Genomic DNA, 20000 nt, shown 5'->3' with positions numbered 1-20000 from the left:
TCTCTCCCCCCCCCCTCCTCTCTCTCTCTCCCTCTCTCCCTCTCTCTCTCCCTCTCTCTCTCCCCCCCCTCCTCTCTCTCTCTCTCTCTCTCTCTCCCCCCCCCTCCTCTCTCTCTCTCTCTCTCTCCCCCCTCCTCTCTCTCTCTCTCTCTCTCTCTCTCGCTCAGTGAGCTGGTGCTGCGGCAGACAGAATGACATCACCTCTTAGCTGGTGTACTGCAGTGTGTGTGTGTGTGTGTGTGTGTGTGTGTGTGTGTGTGTGTGTGTGTGTGTGTGTATGTGTGCCTGTCTGCGTGTGTGTGTGTGTGTGTATGTGTGCGCACGTGCATGTGTGCACACGTGTGTTTGAGTGTCTTATAGGTCCCAGTCATAGTGTCAACAGTAAGGGATTACTGGCTCTCAGTACCTAAGTAGGTGTGAAACCTGACAGAGACCAGGGGATGACTACTAAGAAAATGTGTGTGTATAAATGTGTGATGACATGCTTGAAAGAGCATCAATTCAAGTTTAAACCCTGGCTAACAGGACGATGTGAGGCTTGGGCTGAGGTAGGAAGCACAAACAGTACAAGGAGGTAGTATGGAGTGGTGTTGTGAGTGTGAGTCATACAGAGACTTCTGGGACTCTGCTGCTCCGGACACTCACTCACTCACTCACTCACTCACTCACTCACTCACTCACTCGCTCTCCTGTCTGTCTTCAACTTCCCTCTGGCCATCAGGCCTATATCTCCCTCTCCTTCCCTCTGGCCATCAGGCCTATATCTCCCTCTCCTTTGGCCTGTTTGCTTTCTCACACTCTATCTTCTTCTTTTTGTGGCCCTCTGTGTCTCTGTCTCTCTTTGACTCCCTCTCTTTATACCCCCCCCCCCCTCTATCTGCCCGCTTGGTTGTGGATGAGATTGCCATGGTTATTGAGATCTTTTGTGGAGAGAGGGAGAGAGGGAGAACCATGGAGAGAGAGGGGTTAGTACTGAAGAAAGAATGGTAGAGAGAGTGACAATAGGCAATTAGTGTGTGTACTTCTGTGTAGTTACACTATCATTAGTCTCGCGTAGCCATAACCTCCAAATCACGTTGTTCTCACGCCTCCTCTCAACAAGGTTGCACTATCATTACTAAACAAAAGGGATGCAATTCATTAAATTAAACAGAGACTACAATTACAGAATGACTTGCTCCAAATCTACAATCAAGTAGTTAGATAAATTGACTCTTCATGTAGTGACTGTTACATTAGTTTGAATGTGACCGGAACATTCCAGAATGAGTGAGGGGCGTACAGAACTAAAGCGAAAGGGAATCGATCTTAAACTTTGATCACTGAGTGCATCTCGGCATTGCCGATTAAATGCTGTCCTGCTACAGTATTAAGCTCTGCTAAAAGAAGTGTGTGTTGTGCGTTTGTGTGTTTGTGTGTGTGTGTGTGTGTGTGTGTGTGTGTGTGTGTGTGTGAGAGAGAGAGAGAAAGAGAGAGAGAGAGGAAGGACAGAACATAACCTCCAGTGGGTAATTCTAAAATATGATTCCCATCCGTAGCACATTTTTGTGGATTCCAATGTCTTTCTGTTTCATCATTTGGAGCCTCAATGCATCCCTATCCAGAACTCTCTTCTCCAGTCTAAAGCCATCTCTCTACCATGTGAAGACTAGAAGACGCTGCATCAGCACTGGCTCCGTTTGTCCACATGCATGAGGACCTTAGACCTTCTGCTGTGTGTCTTTGAGTCTACAGACGCCCTAAACTGAAGCTTCAATTAAGCCAGGATAAAATAATCTAGTTGAAATAAACATAGTCATCAGTTTACTGGTCATCAGTCTATTTACCAGCCACACAAAATAATCCATGGGACATTTTATTACCGTAAAACAGAGGATTTAAGGAAGTCAAAAACAAGATTAAAAGAGGAATAGAGAACAAGAAACACACACACTCCTATGCATCCTAATCTCTCTCTCTCACACACACACACACACACACACACACACACACACACACACACACACACATACACACACACACACACACACACACACACGCACGCACGCACGCACGCACGTGCATGCATGCATGCAACATCCCAGCAATGAGACACCCTCCTCTACAGATATCTTCAGTTGCTCTGGGACACCAAGTTAAATAATATCATGAACAGATCATAGAACTGAGTACTTTGTGAGTACAGTATTAATTAGTAGTATACTTGTGAGTACAGTATTAGTTAGTAGTATACTTGTGAGTACAAGCCTTTTTAATATGACTGAGGCGTCATGGTGGTGACAGCTCTGTATGGAACAGACACAGTGTTTACACTGTGTGTCTCAAACACCCTCTCTTTACTCATCATCTCCATTTCCTTCAGTTCCATTCTCTGTCACTCCCTCCCTTTCTCTCTGTGACAGGCAAAGACACACGGGCACATTCATGAAAGAAGGGAAGACCAAATATTGAGAGGGGAGCGGTGGAGAAATAGCGAGTGTGGAGATAGAACCAGAGAGCAGCATGGTGCCTGGTGCTTACCAAACAGACAGATCTGCATGTAGACAAAAGCAAGAACAAAGTCAAGCTGAACTGATAAATAAATGATACTGTAGTTATTTAATTATACTGGATGTTAATGTGCTTGAGTTCAGAGGATTAGTAACGGGATTAAAACGCAAAAACTAACTTAAAATGAAGGCACAGAGCACAGAAGGATAGCTGTATCAATAAGAATATGGACAGGGAGCATTAACAGGTGGATAAGTGTAAGACCACAGTGAAATTAAGCCTATGGTCCAGGACCACAACATGGTCATACTGTAGTAAACAAGAGGTAACCCAGCAGACAAACGAACATAGGAGACTGACAGATAAAAACATGGAGAATGAGAGAACACAGTGAGAAGATAGCAATATAGAGGACAGATAGAGGAGACAGAACGGACAGTTTCTACTCACTCCCCAGGTGACGATCATGGCTGGCATGCCTGCTGGCCCTCCACTCTCCCTTTCTTTTCTCTCTCTCCGTCTTTCTCACCCTCTGTCTCTCTCTCTCTCTCACACACACACACACACACACACACACATACACACACTTTCCACAGTCGTTCCGTTACCCGCTGAGAGTGTGCTGAGACTGGGCACTGAGACTCTGTCCCACGTAAACATGCCCAGACACACACAGACACACACACTTGAGTAAGCAGGGCCTTACAGGGTGGGAGGGGAGAAGGGGGAGGGTGGGGGTGAGGGGACGGGGGCCTGGGGGCCTGGGGGTTTATCTCTACTGGAATGCTGCCTGTATCTAAAGACACACATTTCACAGGCACAGTCATAAACAAATGTGTTCCCCTCAGTCTCACACTGTGCCACCTCGCCTACTACCTCTCATCTCGTGGCGTGTTTTACATTTTTTAATTTTTTACTATTTCCTTTCCCTCTCCTGCTCTTTGCTGCCTCATCTTCTCTTCTTGATAACATTTACCCTCTCTCACTCTATCCATCTCCCTCTCTCATTCTCTCTCTACTTTTCACTTGTTTTGATGCCCCCCAGCTCTCTTTCTTTCACCCCAGGTTGATCCCTTCTTTTCTGCTGTCCCTCCTTCCCCGCATGTCACCCGCATCTCTCTGTCTCCCCTATATTTTTGTGACAGCCAGACAATCTTTTTTTCTTCCTGGGGCAGGCATTTCTAGAATAGTGTTGTGTGTCTGTGGAGAATGGGGTGTGCTCTCAGAGCGGGTCTGTTCCAGTCTGTAGAGTGACTTACAGTGACAAAGCACCCAGCGGGGGGGCCATTTACGCTGCCACCGCCCCGTGACAATGGGCCAGACGCACAGGACGGTGGGAGGACCGAGGGGGCCAGCCTCTCAAAGGGCCCTGCCTCTTTTAATAAAGCGTCCGTCATTCCCCGCCTGAAAAGACCTCCTTTTCTCCCCCTCTTCCCCTCCTCTCTCCCTCTCCTGGCGAAACGCTGGGAAAAGCACATCGCTGCCAAAACCATGCAGAGAGATAAATCCTTGTATGAGAGGGGGGGGGGGGGGTGGGAGAGGGGGGGAGACTGCACCTCCTGAGGGGGGGGGGACTGCACCTCCTGAGAGGGGGGTTGCACACCACTCAGTGGCACTGAACCGTGACCTGGGCGGAAAACATCACATGACTCTGTGCGACCAGAGTTGATAATATGGGTGAAAGTGTCAGTGCCAACCGCTGCAGGGCAGGGAGACTGGAGTCTAATGTCCGTGAAGAGATGACTAATTATCCTGTGGTCCTCAGCCTTTCACTATCTGAGATTGACTTGAATAAACTCTACTTCATCTCATACCCCCGGACTCTGAGCCCATTGAGGAAAACTAAACTTGAGTGATAACATAGCAGGAATAACAAACTGATAAGACCTCTCCAGAGTGGAGCAGTGGGTAATGATGATGGAGGTGATGTCTGGTATCTGTCAAGAGCCATTGATGCCCTATAGAGAACAGCCTCAATTTGACTAAATACTGTGGGCACATTCTACCTCCGTTGGGCCCATTCTGGGAGAGACACGGGATGAACATAAGTCTTTTACAGCGAACGAACAAAGACAGAGAGACAGCGCAAAGACGCTATGGGTCGAGGGGCTGATATACTATGCTCTCCTGTTTTGTGGTGGGGTTGATTTAGGTTGGGGACAGGCACGCCCTCTAGACCTTCCCTCCTGCCCCCCTCGTTGGTAGGACAAAGCCCCACTCTCGCTGCTCTTTAGGGCTACTGCCATCCACGTGTGGCGCTTTGTCTGGTTTTATTGCCCATTTCCTGAGGCTTCTCAAACACTGGAGGGACTTGAAAGGGTTTGGGAGGAATCAACGTATACATGAATACTACGTCAGTCACTCTAACCCTAACCCTGTCATCCTGTCACACAAACACACTCTCTCTCTCTCTCTTTCTTTCACTCACACACACACACACACACACACACACACACACACACACACACACACACACACACACACACACACACCATCACCCACAATTTTGAGTCACTCAATCTGGAAGTCACTGTATATATGTACAGTATATATAATAAAAGAGTAGTCAATCAATCTAAGAGTAGTGTGTGTGGCTAAGGGGACTAACTAGTTCTATCTGATGCCAAGTATAAAGCACAGTTATAAGAATTGGATTATCTATTGATCAGAGCCTTGTGTAACGTGTACGGTCATAATGCTACAGCTTGCCCTCTAGTGGCTGCATGGAGCACTGCAGTATTCAGAGAGGGTGTGGGTTGGGATGGGCGGATTACTGCAGCCCTGGCACCGCTCTATCACACACACACACACACACACACACACACACACACACACACACACACACACACACACACACGCTATCTATGATATGAAATGTTGGCATTTTCCAAACACATCCATAGAGTGAGATTATAATACACTAGATTATAATACACTAGATTATAATACACTAGATTATAATACACACATAATGAGAAAATAACAAGACTGTTTAATAATAACAAGTGAGAAATAGAGAATAGAGGCGAAAAGAAAGACAAAAGAGGAGTTAGGAAAAATACACAGGACAAAGGCAGTTCAGTAGAGACGACAGCATGTTCTCCGACCAGGGCCGGTATCCCATTAGTCTTTTTGAGTGGAGAGGCAGAGGAAGAAAAGGGGTGGGAGGTATTAAAGGGAGAGCGAGTGTGAATGAGAGAATAGAGAGAATGAGAGAATAGAGAGAATGAGAGAGAGAGAGAACAGGAGGGAGGCAGAGAGCAAAACAGCAACATAACAGGCAGATCTGTATTGTGGCTTCTGTAGCTGCCCCCCCCCCCACCCCCCACCCCCACCCCCCGCCCTCTCTCTCTCTTTCTGTGCCTGTCTGCTGTGTGAGAGGGGCATCAGAGGGCTGGATAATCACAAAGCTAAAGCGCAGAACATGGCCTCCCTCGCCTGAGGGAGAGTACTGACCATCGATCTCAGCCCCCCTCCCCACAGCGCTGACAGGGAGGGAGGAGAGAGGGATATTGAAACTGATAGAAAGCCAGAATGAGAAAGAGGGTTTATGTGTGCGTGTGTGTGTGTGTGTGTATGTGTGTATGTGTGTGTGTGTGTGTGCGTGTGTGTGAATGCGTGAGGGAGAAATAGAGGAAAATTCAACTATATTGGAAGGCATACAGTATAGTGCGGTGTAGTCTTGTCCTGTGCTGTTATGATCATGTTATGGCCCTTCAATCTGCTCCAGTCTAGATGTGATGCTCTAATAACACACAGGCTCCCTCTGCGCTGCACCACCTGGGCTGGCCCAGCCAACGCACAGCAGCCAGCACACAGCCCTAGCACGCTACACCGGCTGGGGATGTGCACTGTTAAATGGCCCAGTAGTCTGGTCTATGGATTGCTGCACCAGTCTGGGACGTGACTTTTCTGGCTGTGGAGTAGTTTGTCCCTGTGTGTCTTGGCTCTGCTGAGGGACGTGAGTTGTTAAACTGGAAGACTATGCAGAACTATAAAGAGTCTGAGAGAGGATATATATGCATGGAGGAGTCCAAACAGCCAGACCATAATTCAATCAGCCTGTTTAATAAGTGCAGTGCAGGGCCAGAGTGGAACCAGACCCCAGACTTCATTCATATGCAATGTACTGCTCAGAAATGATCAGATACAGGTTCCACCGGTCTTTTAATGATGTGATCATGATTTAGTTTTTGTATCAGGGAGTAGTATCTACTCATACGTCTACTGTCTCATAAAGTCATGCCTGTGTTGGTGGGTATATTCTACATTTTCATACTAGTGTATTCATATGTGTCATCGTAGCCATGCCTGTTCCTCTCCATGTGAGTAAATAGTAGCCCTGTCCTGGGTCGGTCTGTTTGTCAGTGTCTGCCGGTCTGCTGGCACGGCCAGATGTATGGGCCATGAGAGAGAAGCAGCCCTCCATTGATTCCAGCCTGCCTCTGTGCATCACCAGCCTCATCTCTTACCTCCAGTCAGACAGAGGAGAGGAGAGGAGAGGAGAGAGGGAGCGCCAGAGAACAGAGGAATGACAAGAGAGACGGATGGCGAGAGCAGCGGGTACATGGCACAGCGGAAGAGAGGGAGGACGTCTTGGGCATGACTGCGGCAACAGCGATAATAAATAAAAGAGCCTGGGGAGTTAGAGAGAGAGAGTGTGTGTGTGTGTGTGTGTGTGTGTGTGTGTGTGTGTGTGTGTGTGTGTGTGTGTGCGTCCCTCTGTGAATGTGTGTGGGCTCAAGAGTCTTGTTGACAGTAAGACGGTGCTTTCGTTTACAATGTTATGCTGAGTCAGCAGCTTAGCTCTCTCTCTCTCTCTCTCTCTCTCTAGCCCTCCCTCCCTCCTTTCTCCATCAACCTTTCCATCATCATGTATCTGCAGACAGGAGGGACCTGTCATTTGCAGCAGAGCGGTACACATTCACACTGACTGCTCCAGGGCAAAAATAGTGTAGGCTCCTTTAAACATAGACAAACACTAACATTACACTGTACTAATCTTGGTCATTTATAGCCATTCTATTTTAATCAACTTGTGGTCAATGCTCCTGTCTGGCCCATCAGAGTGTAGGGTTAATAAATATTAGATATGTGATTAAGAGAGCCACTCTCATCAATCAACACAAGGGCAGGCTGCAGGCAGACTGTAAATCTGAAGCCAGTCACTCCATCACCTGCTCTGCCTCCCTCTCACCCCTCCGTCTTCCTCTAATCACACACACACACACACACGCATGTACGCACGCACACACACACACACACACACACACACACACTCTCAGATACACTTACAGTCCACACATACACACTCTCACATGTACACCATTCGCATACACGCCTATATATATATATATATATATATATATATATATGTATATATATATCAATGGCACGCACGCACACACTCACACACATATGCATGAGCACACATACTCTTGCACATACACAAACACACAGAAGCACATGCAAGGGTGCTCATACACACGTTGATGACATGCTCACACTCAATACTGATGAGAGAATAACAAACTGGAGACATAACGTAGAAAGGCTAGTTTTGGCGATATGACTAAAACTGAAGCAAGAAAAGAGATGGCAAAGCAACAAGTCAGTCACACGATATGATAAACAACATGGAAAAAAGATTCATGAAATCAAAATGAAAGTAAAACCATAATAATCAAACTGAAAAATGGAGAAGAGACGTTCTCGAGGGCAAGAGGAAAAAGTCTTCAGGAAAGCATGGAGTCCTCGAGTCAAGTCCAGAACAAGTTGTAGGCATAGATGGCCCTTTATGGAAACGGTCAGATCATATGGAGGTGTCCTTATGTCTTTGTTCTTTTTGAGCCCAGATTCTGTGTAATTTCGGTGTAATTCCTTTATGAGCCCTGTTTTCATGAAGCCGGAATGGGTCTCAAGGTCACTGATAGTAAGATTGAGCTGGACACACTGTTACAAGTGACCAGGAATAGCAGAGCTTCACTGGAGCCAGCAGCTGAGGCTAACAACGCGGTCTCTTCTGTTTACGAGCAGCATTAGCGAAAAACACATTAGATGTAAGGATATTTCCATGACGGTACCACGATGATACCATTTTTCTTAGTCCATCTGGAAATAAACAAAAGCTTAGCTCCAATCCCAGATGAAAACAAGTACAAAACTTTATCTGATGATATTGACTTTTCTTGAAATGTTTCCCATTTTGACTTTCCCACTTCCAATAACTTTAAATTACCTTGAAATGAATGTAGTACATCTTACAGCATGGGCCAGTATGTTTTTTAATTAAGACGTGTAGTATAGGTCTATCTATTCTAAGTAGGCCAGACTTTGCCCAAAAGGCATCTCACTATTGCATAAAGCCAAAAAGCGATCATTTCCCAGTGGGTCAGCCAGATAACTAAGTGAGAATTCTGCTTTCTTTTCTTCCTCCCCAGGTTGGTAGTTGGCCAAATATATCATTACACAATTTTCTATAGTTTCGCATACTGTAATAAAATCTCCCTTTACCCAATTCAGAATTCTGTACTGCCAGCATCAATATTACATGAATGAAACTGGGGGTTTAAAATGCTACTCTGGGCCAGGGTCTTTCACATGCAAATTAAACTCGGCTCCCCCAACCCGAAACAAATTACAGCCGACTGCTGGTGAGTGGACATGAATGGATTCATACTGCAGCTACAGTGGCGGCGGAGGCAGCTGGGACTGAGAGACTGCGAGGGGAGAATCCGTTTGACAAGTGCTGGGGAGTGAGTTTGGTTTTTCATATTCTGACTGCCATGCAACCATACTGTGACGAATGGGGCTTGGGTTGCCTGAGCATCTGCCTCTGAGGGCTCAATGAGGGGGGAATTAGGGGTGCGGAGCGATAAGGGGACACCACACTACAGCACTATTACAGGACCTATTACTGGAGGCATACAGGACCACAGCTTTACATAAACCTCAGACACCTCATATATCTAACTTACAGGAGTGGGTGAGGGGATGTTTAAGGGAGCGTATCATTTGGTGTAAATTAGAACATGCCTCAAGTAATGTGTCATGGGTCATAGACAAGGGTTTAGGATGGGCAAGGTCCGCTTTAAATCATTGAGTTGCTTGGTTTGACTGTTCTGACAGGTTTTTGACTCTTTTTGATTTTGATGGTTAAGGGAAAGAAGAGACCTGAGAGGATCAAGACTGTAATCATGGAGTGGAGAGAGTGAAGGGGGAGGTTGAGGGTAGAGAGTGGGTTAGAGACCCTGGTTTAAAGACGCTGAGGTGCCATTGCAGAGGTTTCTGTTGTTGCTGTTGTTTTCCACTGCTGCTTTGGTGACGGGCCAGGTTGGGGGATTAGATTCTATAGAGCGATCTATCACTGCACCACTCTCCCCATCCTGAGCACACACACAGCTGGTCCCTCTCTCTCAGCCCACACTGGACAGGAGGAAGAGTAGCATGCTATTGTGTTTTTGGTAGTTTTATTTTCAAAATCACATGGGGGATAGTGCTCTCTCATTCTCCATTTCTATGTTATTAATAGAAACTATTTTTGTGGAGAGGTTCCTAAGTGATCCTGTATTCTTGGAAAACTACATTGACCTGCTCACGGTTAACAGTGCAGGCCTTGGCTTAATGTCTCGATGGACAGACTAACAAGAAAAGACAAACAAACAGACACACTCTCTCTTACTCATAACAGAATATTCTCAAACACAGAAAGGACGACAACATATAAGAAAGCAAAGGTTTACAGCTAACGTGAAAACCAAAAAGGTGTGAAATGAAATCACCCACACACTCACATACACAGTGTAGGCTGATGGAGGTACAGTAGACATCGGAGGACTGGCGACTGAATGCCAGTCCTCCCATTTCCACCTCCACCAGCCTCTCCTGAGACACAGACACCACCAAAGGAAAGAATACTCCACATCGAGGAGTGTGTAAGGCCTATAAGTGTGGTCAAATTGGCTGGAGATAATGTTTTGTGTAACCTGTGCGATGTCTAATGTGTGATTCCATTTTTCTATGTAATATACAGTATGATATTTGTTTAACCTTCTTATCACCTGGAAGTGCATGTCCTGGAATACTGTATGGAATACTATAAACCTGTAGTGCAGAGTGTGAAGACTTAGGAGGGTGCAGTTGGGATCATGTACAGTTTGGGGGAGTTGGACTTGAGAGTATACAAGGAGCCATAGATGAGGGAATGAACAGTGAAATCATCAGCTTGTTTAAACTGATGAAACAGACACAACATCAACTCAACACCACACAGACTTAAGGCTAACACAGGAACAAAACACAGACAGCTCACAATACACAAAACAATATTGACATTGATCAAAGGCTGACACAAGACACACCACTGACATAAGACAGACACCACCGTGACACAACTGACAATGACTACAGCACTGATGGAACACCAGAACACACCGGAATCAACATAGACACAGACACATACATAGACATAACACAGACACAGACACAGACACAGACACAGACACACACACACACACGCATATCACACAATACCAATACACAGCCTGGAGCTGTGCAAGGACACAAACACCACAACATGTACAGCACAGCACCTCACATAGAGCACAGACAATCAGAAGGTAAAGACTGACAACTCCACACACACACACACACACACACACACACACACACACACACACACACTCACACACACACGCACGCACGCACACATGCACACACACACACACACACACACACACACACACACACACACACACACACACACACACACGTACTGCATACACACAGATGCACATAGAAAGACAAGCATATTTCTCTAATCAAAAGAACCCACAGGAAAAATAGTTGACTATACAGTAACTATCTGTGTTTTGTGCTTTCAGACAAAGCCTATCTATTTTTCATATCTGTGGCCTTCTGTATATAGTACGTAGAAGAATGTGTATAGGGACTACTATCATCATATTTTGCCCGTGGACTCTTGCCATATAATATGCTGCATGAGAACATTTCCTATAAACCACACACAGATATACACTCACTGAGCACTTTGTTAGGAACACTATACTAATACTGGGTAGGGCCTCCCTTTGCTCTCAAAACAGCCTCAATTCTTCGTGGGATTGATTCCACAATTTTTCAGGTGCACTTTCAAGCTGTGAATCTCCTGTTCTACCACATCCCAAAAGTGTTCTATTGGATTCAGATCCGGTGACTGGGAAGGCCACTGAAGAACACTGAACTCACTGTCATGTTCATGAAACCAGTTTGAGACAACTTTTGCTTTGTGACATGGTGCATTATCATGCTGGAAGCCATTAGAAGATGGGTAAATTGTGGCCATGAAGGGATGCACATGGTCAGCAACAATACTCAAATAGGCTGTGGCATTCAAGTGATGATTGATTGGTATTAACGGGCCCAAAGTGTTCCAAGAAAACATTCCCCACACCAGTACACCACCTCCACCACGAGAAGGTGTACAGGTGTTCCTAATAAAGTGCTCAGTGAGTGTATACAGGTATAAACACCCTCAAGTTAAATTAATATGCAAAACCAAAGGAACAAACGCAAAACGGAAACCAAAAACGCAAGTTAATACGTCAAGCAATAACAGGAACAAAGACAAAACTCCAGCCTGAATCCACGACACCTGACTAAACCAGCTCACAGCACAACAGCAACACTGGACTCTCAAAGAAACCAGAGCAACAGACAACGAAAAAAGAGAGTAGATAAAACAACAACAACAGTAAGAACAACAACTTTAAAAGACAGATACAAGACGGTCATATATATAGATATATAGAGAGTAAAAAAGCCAGATATACGTGTTGCAGATATTTACTGTTTCATCAAAGTGCCATACTCCTTGGCCATCCGGCAGTTCAGAGCTCACACTACTGTCCTGATCGATTAGCCAGCGATGCACCGCGTGGGCCTAAAAAGACACACGACATAAAGACAGAGCCCAGTTAATCGCAACAGTCAGAGAGAGAGAGAGAGAGAGAGAGAGAGAGGTGGGGGGGGGGCAAGGGGAGAAAGGGAGAGTGGACAGAATAATGGGAAGGGATATGAGATAGAGAGAGGTTAGAAGGAGAGCATCATATTGAGACACAGGTAGAAAACAAGAGGGTAGGAGGAGGTGGAGGAGGGAGGGAGAGGCAGGAGAGAAAGCACCCCACCCAACCCAATCCCATGGCCATGCCCCCCCACCCCCCACCCCCCCCACCCCTCCACAAACACAAACACAAACACAACACACACACACACACACACACACACACACACACACACACACACACACACACTGGCAGGGAAACAGGTCAGGTTTTGTTTTGATGAGATGTATGGCCATGGCAAGACCATGGGATGTGACATCACAAACACAAATATATACACACACACACACACACACACACACACACACACACACACACACACACACACACACACACACACACACACACACAAACACACACACACAAACACACACACAAACACACACACACACACAAAGTGGCCAGCGCTTGGCACGGTAACACTGAGGGGGATGAGGAGTGGATGAGATGTGTGTTTGTTGGAGGGTTGTGCCGGCCTTGGCTGGGGATGACAGGACACTGGTCTTATAGACTCCCTGTACAGCGGGTGGATAATGAATGGGTCAGCTGTGTGATTGTGACAAATCTATTCACAAATTGAAGTGAGGGTGGTTGCAAAAGAGCCTCTCTATATAATGCCAATGTTTTATCTATAAAGACTTACAGATGATGTTTCTGGGCAATTACAGTTAACTACAAGTGCATGCCAATAATTGCCTTGGGTAAAAATGCGGTGTACTTACCATGATTTCACATAGGAATAGGTACATTCAAATTGTGTACTGTAATCAGGGTGAATACATGGAAATTACACTCAACACAAAAATATGTCTTTGACAATTACACTGTAGTTACAGTACCTCAAACAAACGGGAGAAGTACACATGTAAAAACACAGAACACCATTCCAAATATATTGTAACACTGCAACAACATACAGAAACACTTCACCATTGTTTAATGTTACTCTGCAACATACAAGTTAAGCATGAGGACACACTTACATTGAAAAATATTGCATCAAATATATGTATTGTAAAAAATGTTTTTGCTTGTACAGGAACTGTCACATATTAATTGAAAACAATACTTGCATTGGTGTGAATTTCAAAACAGTGGCAATATTGTAACTGTATGAAAGGTCTTTAGACTGTGCCAAACTGATTCTGCTGCTACTGTGTATGAGATAGAGAGGTGGGCAAGGGGGGCCTCTGGGTGGGAGATGGTGATATGACCAGGGGAACAGGGAACCTCCACCACTAATACACACCACACACACACACACACACACACACACACACACACACACACACACACACACACACACACACACACACACACACACACACACACACACTCCCTAGTTTGCTTACTGCATGGCTGAACAGTTCTGTAGGTAATGCCTCCTCTATAGGGATGTGGTCTGCTCGTCCCAGTCTTGCCACACTACCTTCCATCTCCATCTCCAACACCCAGCTCTAACAGGGACAGGAGGAGTTACACAGAAGAACCGCACACATCAAACATGCAGGTGAAGAGATGGCCTGGCCCCGCTCAAACCCCCCCCTGATCAAAGTAAGCAGAGAGCCATCTCTGGCTCTTATCTCTCTCACGGTCAACACACACACACACACACACACACACACACACACACACACACACACACACACACACACACACACACACACACACACACACACACACACACACACACACACACACACCATCTGTTACTCTGGGCTATTGTCGTGTCAGCAGCAAAAATAACAGTACACAGCCTCTTTGTGACACTCTGTGCCCCCCTCACTGCAGAATTACCTGACAAGGAGGTCTGGAATCCTGCAGGAGCTAAAATTACACAAACCCTAAATTAATTGGCCTGTCATATGAGACACTTTCATCATGGGAGCATAGCAGTCTGCTACAGCACAATGGCTGAAGCAATTTCTATTGCGTACTACCACTAAATGGTGCGGTGAGGACTTTCAGAGACAGTAAGACAATTACATTTACAAGAGGAACACGTTTGTGTAACGATTGATCTGACGATCACATGTAGAATTGTGAAAACACTGCTGTATGGATTCCTACTAAAGGCACCCTCAACAGAATACCACTCTAACCCATGACTGAAACCTTTGGGCAATCAGACAAGACAGTTTGGAATGTGTTACAAAAAGCTACATGTTGTGGTTTCCATTGAGGACGCAGTGAGGTGAGCTCAGCACAGACAGGCCTGGAGCCTTTCCTGTGACATGACTATGATTGAAGAAAAGGTCGCGCCATGCGCTGATTGGCAGAGGATACACAGAACACAGCACCAGAGAAACAACAAGCAGGAACACAGACAGAGTCACCCCAAGGGCAGAGAGAGTCACCCCAAGGGCAGAGAGAGTCACCCCAAGGGCAGAGAGAGTCACCCCAAGGGCAGACAGAGTCACCCCAAGGGCAGAGAGAGTCACCCCAAGGGCAGAGAGAGTCACCCCAAGGGCAGACAGAGTCACCCCAAGGGCAGAGAGAGTCACCCCAAGGGCAGAGAGAGTCACCCCAAGGGCAGACAGAGTCACCCCAAGGGCAGAGAGAGTCACCCCAAGGGCAGAGAGAGTCACCCCAAGGGCAGAGAGAGTCACCCCAAGGGCAGAGAGAGTCACCCCAAGGGCAGAGAGAGTCACCCCAAGGGCAGACAGAGTCACCCCAAGGGCAGAGAGAGTCACCCCAAGGGCAGAGAGAGTCACCCCAAGGGCAGACAGAGTCACCCCAAGGGCAGAGAGAGTCACCCCAAGGGCAGAGAGAGTCACCCCAAGGGCAGAGAGAGTCACCCCAAGGGCAGAGAGAGTCACCCCAAGGGCAGAGAGAGTCAGAGGAGTGACAGCAGAAAATAGACTCAACTAGACGAAAAGGGCACACAAAATATCACCAATAAGCATTGTGTGTGTGTGTGTGTGTGTGTGTGTGTGTGTGTGTGTGTGTGTGTGGTTCGGTAGGCTTCTCCGTCTGTGTGTCTGTATCTGCGTGTGCGCGTGTGAGAGAGTACGTGTGTGCGTGAGAGAGTGTGTGTGTGTGTGCGCGGGTGAGAGAGTGCATATGTGCGTGTGTCTGTCTGACGCACAAGCGCGTCTTGCCATAGTGTTTGAGTCACAAAGCGTGTCAGCTTAACAGAGTAATTGGATTATGTAGCAGACGGGCAGTGATGACAGGGAGAAGGGAGGGAGGGGAGACGGGAGGGAAAGGGGGAAGAGGTGCTGATAAGAGTAGCAGCTCATTGACTCTAAAGGCTCTGGGAAACCCAGAGGAATGAACAGATCCCAGATACAGATCCAACCGAAGAAACCCCTCACACACTTCAGATCAGGGTGCTAAAAGGATAACACTTTATAGTCCCGTAATCACTAACTAGCCCCACATTTACCACCATGCCTGGGATCAGGTGTCAGACATGATATGAATGATATTCGAAACAAATAAAGACTTCCAGTTGTAGTCTGCATTAAGTGATCAGAGAGCCATCCTCTCTCCCTCTCTCTCCCTCTCTCTCTCTCTCTCCCTCTCTCTCTCTCTCTCTTTCTGAGCCTTGGCCTGGGTTAAATAGGGTTTTAATCACTGGGCCACCCTGATGCCTGTTGGAGCAAGGCCAGTTGGAGGCTGTCACCTCTCCACATTCATTTGCAGCTCATCCTTTACAATGTCAATTACAGTAGCAGCAGCACAGAAGATGGAGGTCTGGGATCGGGGTTGGGGGAGGGGGACTCTAGGGGATGCAATGAAGAAAAAAGAAAGAAAAAAGGAAGGTGTTGGGGGTGACAGAATGAGCGAAGACAGAGCAAACAGAACAAGGAGAGGTAGAGAAAAGAGGTACAGTACGCTTACTCATTGAGCCAGACCGTGTTACCACGGTTCACTTGCTGTTCAGTGCTGTTCCTGTCATCAAGGATTGGGGCTAGCATCCAGAGAGCCTTAAGGGTCACATTTCACAGTAAACTCTGGTTTTATTCAAATATTGAACAGCAAAAAGAGATATCACCAACTGTAGCGAGGTTGACATCATTATACTGAATGTACCCAGTTTCACCAGGGAGGAAATGCACATTGCATGAGGCCCTCATTGGAATAAGCACTCCATGGGGAGAGAAGGCAGGCCACTCAGTTACTCAATGGGCCTGCACTTTCTCAGTGACTCAGTCTCCTACCGCTCACAGTGAGGGAGACCACAGTACGGTGACTCTCACACAAATGACTGCTGCATTGAGCCTAGCTCAAATCAGCCTCATATTGTCATGGCCATTCATCAATCAACACTTTGTTACTTAGACCCAAACACTGATTTTTCTTCTTGTTTCCCTAACTGCTCATATCTGTGAGTCTTTACCTATCTTCCTTTCAGTTGCTCTTCTCTCTCCTCTTTCCCTGTCATCCCTGTCAAGGACCACTGCATTGCCTCATTCTAAGTCTTAACGTCTAGGAAAAGGGCTGACGCAGTATCTACACTAAATGCACTCCTTCTTCAATTATTCACCGCTTGAAAAAAGTAAGAACTCAGTCTAAGGGCAGTCCAGTACATGAAATCATATCAAATAAAATCACGTAATACTATGGGTACACGGTGGACCAATTAAGAATTAAGAACCAATTGTGTGAGTTTACAGTCAAACGCAAGAGGGACTTTTTAACTCTCAGTTACTCACACAGCCACACACCCACACATACAGATACACACACACACACACACACACACACACCCACACACACACACACACACACACACCCACACATACAGATACACGACTGGCTGTGCTATTACTATTACCACAATCACTAGGAATGTTATTGGTGGACGTCAAAAGGATGCTCATGAATCTGTCCTGTCAGTTTCATCTGGCAGAGTTTCAACATGTCCTCTACCTTAACCTGCAACTTGGGACACGCATTAAAGATCAATGAAGATGTCTGAAGAGCATTTGGACAGGTGGGAAAACTGTATCCATCATCATTTCACAAGCTCCCAGGTCCAGACATACTAAGTGCCTCCACCTGTGGTCAGTACCTGTTATTGTCATAAGTAAAATATGAAAAGGTCTTCCTCTTTCTCTTAATCCTTTGGAGAATAAGATCTGTAAATGTAGTACACCTGACCTAAAAACTGTTGATGAGTTATCCTACTTGTGAAATAACACAAACTGCTCAACTCCATGGACCGTACCGTGTAATTACGTACTGTGTAACATGTTAATACAGCTTTACTACCAAAAAAAGGTGTAGGAGCAACCTCACCAAGTATGCTCAATGTAGGTTGAAAAAGAATGTAAGTCAGTTCCATTGCATGGGTGCATTAAATCCAGACCTGCTGCTGATATTGATTTTCTACCCGACAGCCCCCAGTCTCTGAGTGCATGTAGCTCACCTATGATTTGTCTGCTCTCAGCACTGTTGGTACATTTACTGTCATCTCACCATTATTTGCGTCTTGCTCTTGCTATACCAAGAAAGACTACATGACCACTGCATCTTAAAACAAAATGAGAGGAGCAGCAAACGGCATCCCTCTGTAGGTTTAAAGTATACGGCTACAATACCAGGTCATTTCACATGGACATACACTTGAACTAATGAGTTGGACTCAATTTTCTGTCTCAGTGGCCTTTTAAGATTTTCTGACCCACTGGACCAGTGTTGTTGTGCGTCCAGAGAATTAAATTACAGGAAGAGGAAAAAAAACAGTAGGGTACTGAAATAAGGTGGAAAGACGGTAAAAAAGGAGGAGAAGAGAGGAGCTGAAAAAGAAGTGAACAAATCAGTACAGATGAAAGACGAGAGGGGTGGAATGAGTGCAGACAAAGAGAGAGGGAGGGAGGCAAAGAAGGAGAGAGAGCTCTGCAGATCCCAGGCTGATAAATAATGCATTGCAGAGAGCTGCCAGCTCCACACAGAGCAGAGCAGAGCCTCCATCAGCAGCAATGAGCAGAGACACTGTCTGGAGAGGCACAGGTGGAGGGGCAAGGTGAGAGGAGGGGAGAGATACAGTACTGCAGTCACTTCCACCTTTAGACTCTCTCTCTCTTTCTCTCTGTCTTTCATGAACACACACACACATGCAGGTGCACAGTCACCTCGACCTTCTCATTCTACCTTACTTGATCTCTCTCTCTCTGTCTCTCTCTCTCTCTCTCTCTTTCATTAACACACATATGCAGGTGCACAGTCACCTTGGACTTCCCAAATCTACCTTACTTGATCTCTCTCTTTCTCTCTCCCTCTCTCTCTCTCTCTCTCTCTCTCTCTCTCTCTCTCTCTCTCTCTCATGGACACACCTACATATACATGTGCACAGTCACCTCCACCTTTTCATTCTCTCTTTCTTGATCTTTCTCACTCTCCCTTTATCTATATGTGTTCTTTTGTTGGGACCCTCTCTAACACAGGACTGGTATTTGATCTGGAGGGGCATGCCCTACGATTGCCAAGGGAGCCATGCGGATATCTGGGGGGCGGGCAGTGCCCCTCTGTCCCCCTCTGTTTGCAGCCTCCGGTCTTTAAAACAGGATGATTCACATCACAGCACAGAGGAGACAAGGTCCTTTGATGTGCTACAGTATGCGGTTGAGAGGGAGCATTGGCTCTCTTGAACTTAAACTCTCTCCCTTCCTTTCTTTTTCTCTCTCTTTCTCTCAGGCAGTTATGCTCCAGGGAGACAGAAGAGGGGGAGTAACGAGGAGGTTGAAGGAAGATTCCGTTGTTTCAAGCGAGCTTTTAAAATCCCGGGGTATGACTAGTCATAGGGCACTGTGACATTACTGTACTGCAAGCACTCAACAGTACTACAAAAGTGCTACATCAAATCCCATCATCCCTGCGTTGTAAACACTGGATGACAACAGTGATCCTCTTTTGGAGCTCTTTAGGTTGGTAAGGACTTTCACATGACCTTCAGATCTCTTTTCACAGGGGGGAAACAAGAGAGAAGAAGAGGGCAATCTGAGATAAAATCAGAGGATCCGAAAGAGTAAGTTGGTCTTAATTAAGAAATTAATCCTGTATGATGACATCAGAGAATAACCAGCTCAATGCAAAGAAGGGATGGGGAGTTTACTGTCGCTCAAGAAGTATACTGTAGCTCAACTGTAAGTTTCAATGTTTACATGTTTTCATGTGTAATCCCATGGGACCAGAGAGGCACAGAGGGCTTGACTTGGAAATGAAGAAAAGAAGAGAGGGAAGGGAGGAGAAGGAGACAACAGAAGGGTGGAGGGTGTGCAAGAAAGGAGAGTAAGCGCTCTAATCTGTTTATATGTTTTATCAATGACATTAAGAGGCACCCCCTGCCCCTCCCTCCCCCCCCCCCCTCTCCTTTCTTTGAAAGGGGGTACTCTTCCATTCCAGACTATTTTTATCCGCCATTTCATTACCATAATAAAA

General features: G+C 46.2%; 1 protein-coding gene across 1 annotated transcript in view; it reads right to left on the bottom strand.

Annotated features, from left to right (window-relative positions):
- The window catches only part of ank1a (ankyrin 1, erythrocytic a), a gene marked incomplete at its 5' end in the record, with an annotated part of 80988 nt that overhangs the window by 34949 nt on the left and 26039 nt on the right, over positions 1-20000 (bottom strand). Inside the window, one exon of the mRNA XM_083674100.1 lies at positions 12338-12430. Within this exon, the coding sequence (XP_083530226.1) occupies positions 12338-12430 (93 nt within the window). The remainder of the gene's footprint in view (positions 1-12337; positions 12431-20000) is intronic.

Source organism: Argentina silus, assembly GCF_951799395.1.
Source record: "Argentina silus genome assembly, chromosome: 7".
In the NCBI taxonomy this organism is placed as follows: Eukaryota; Metazoa; Chordata; class Actinopteri; order Argentiniformes; family Argentinidae; genus Argentina; species Argentina silus.
The sequence above is the reverse complement of the archived record's forward strand: the minus strand, read 5'-3'. Positions and strand labels throughout refer to the sequence as shown.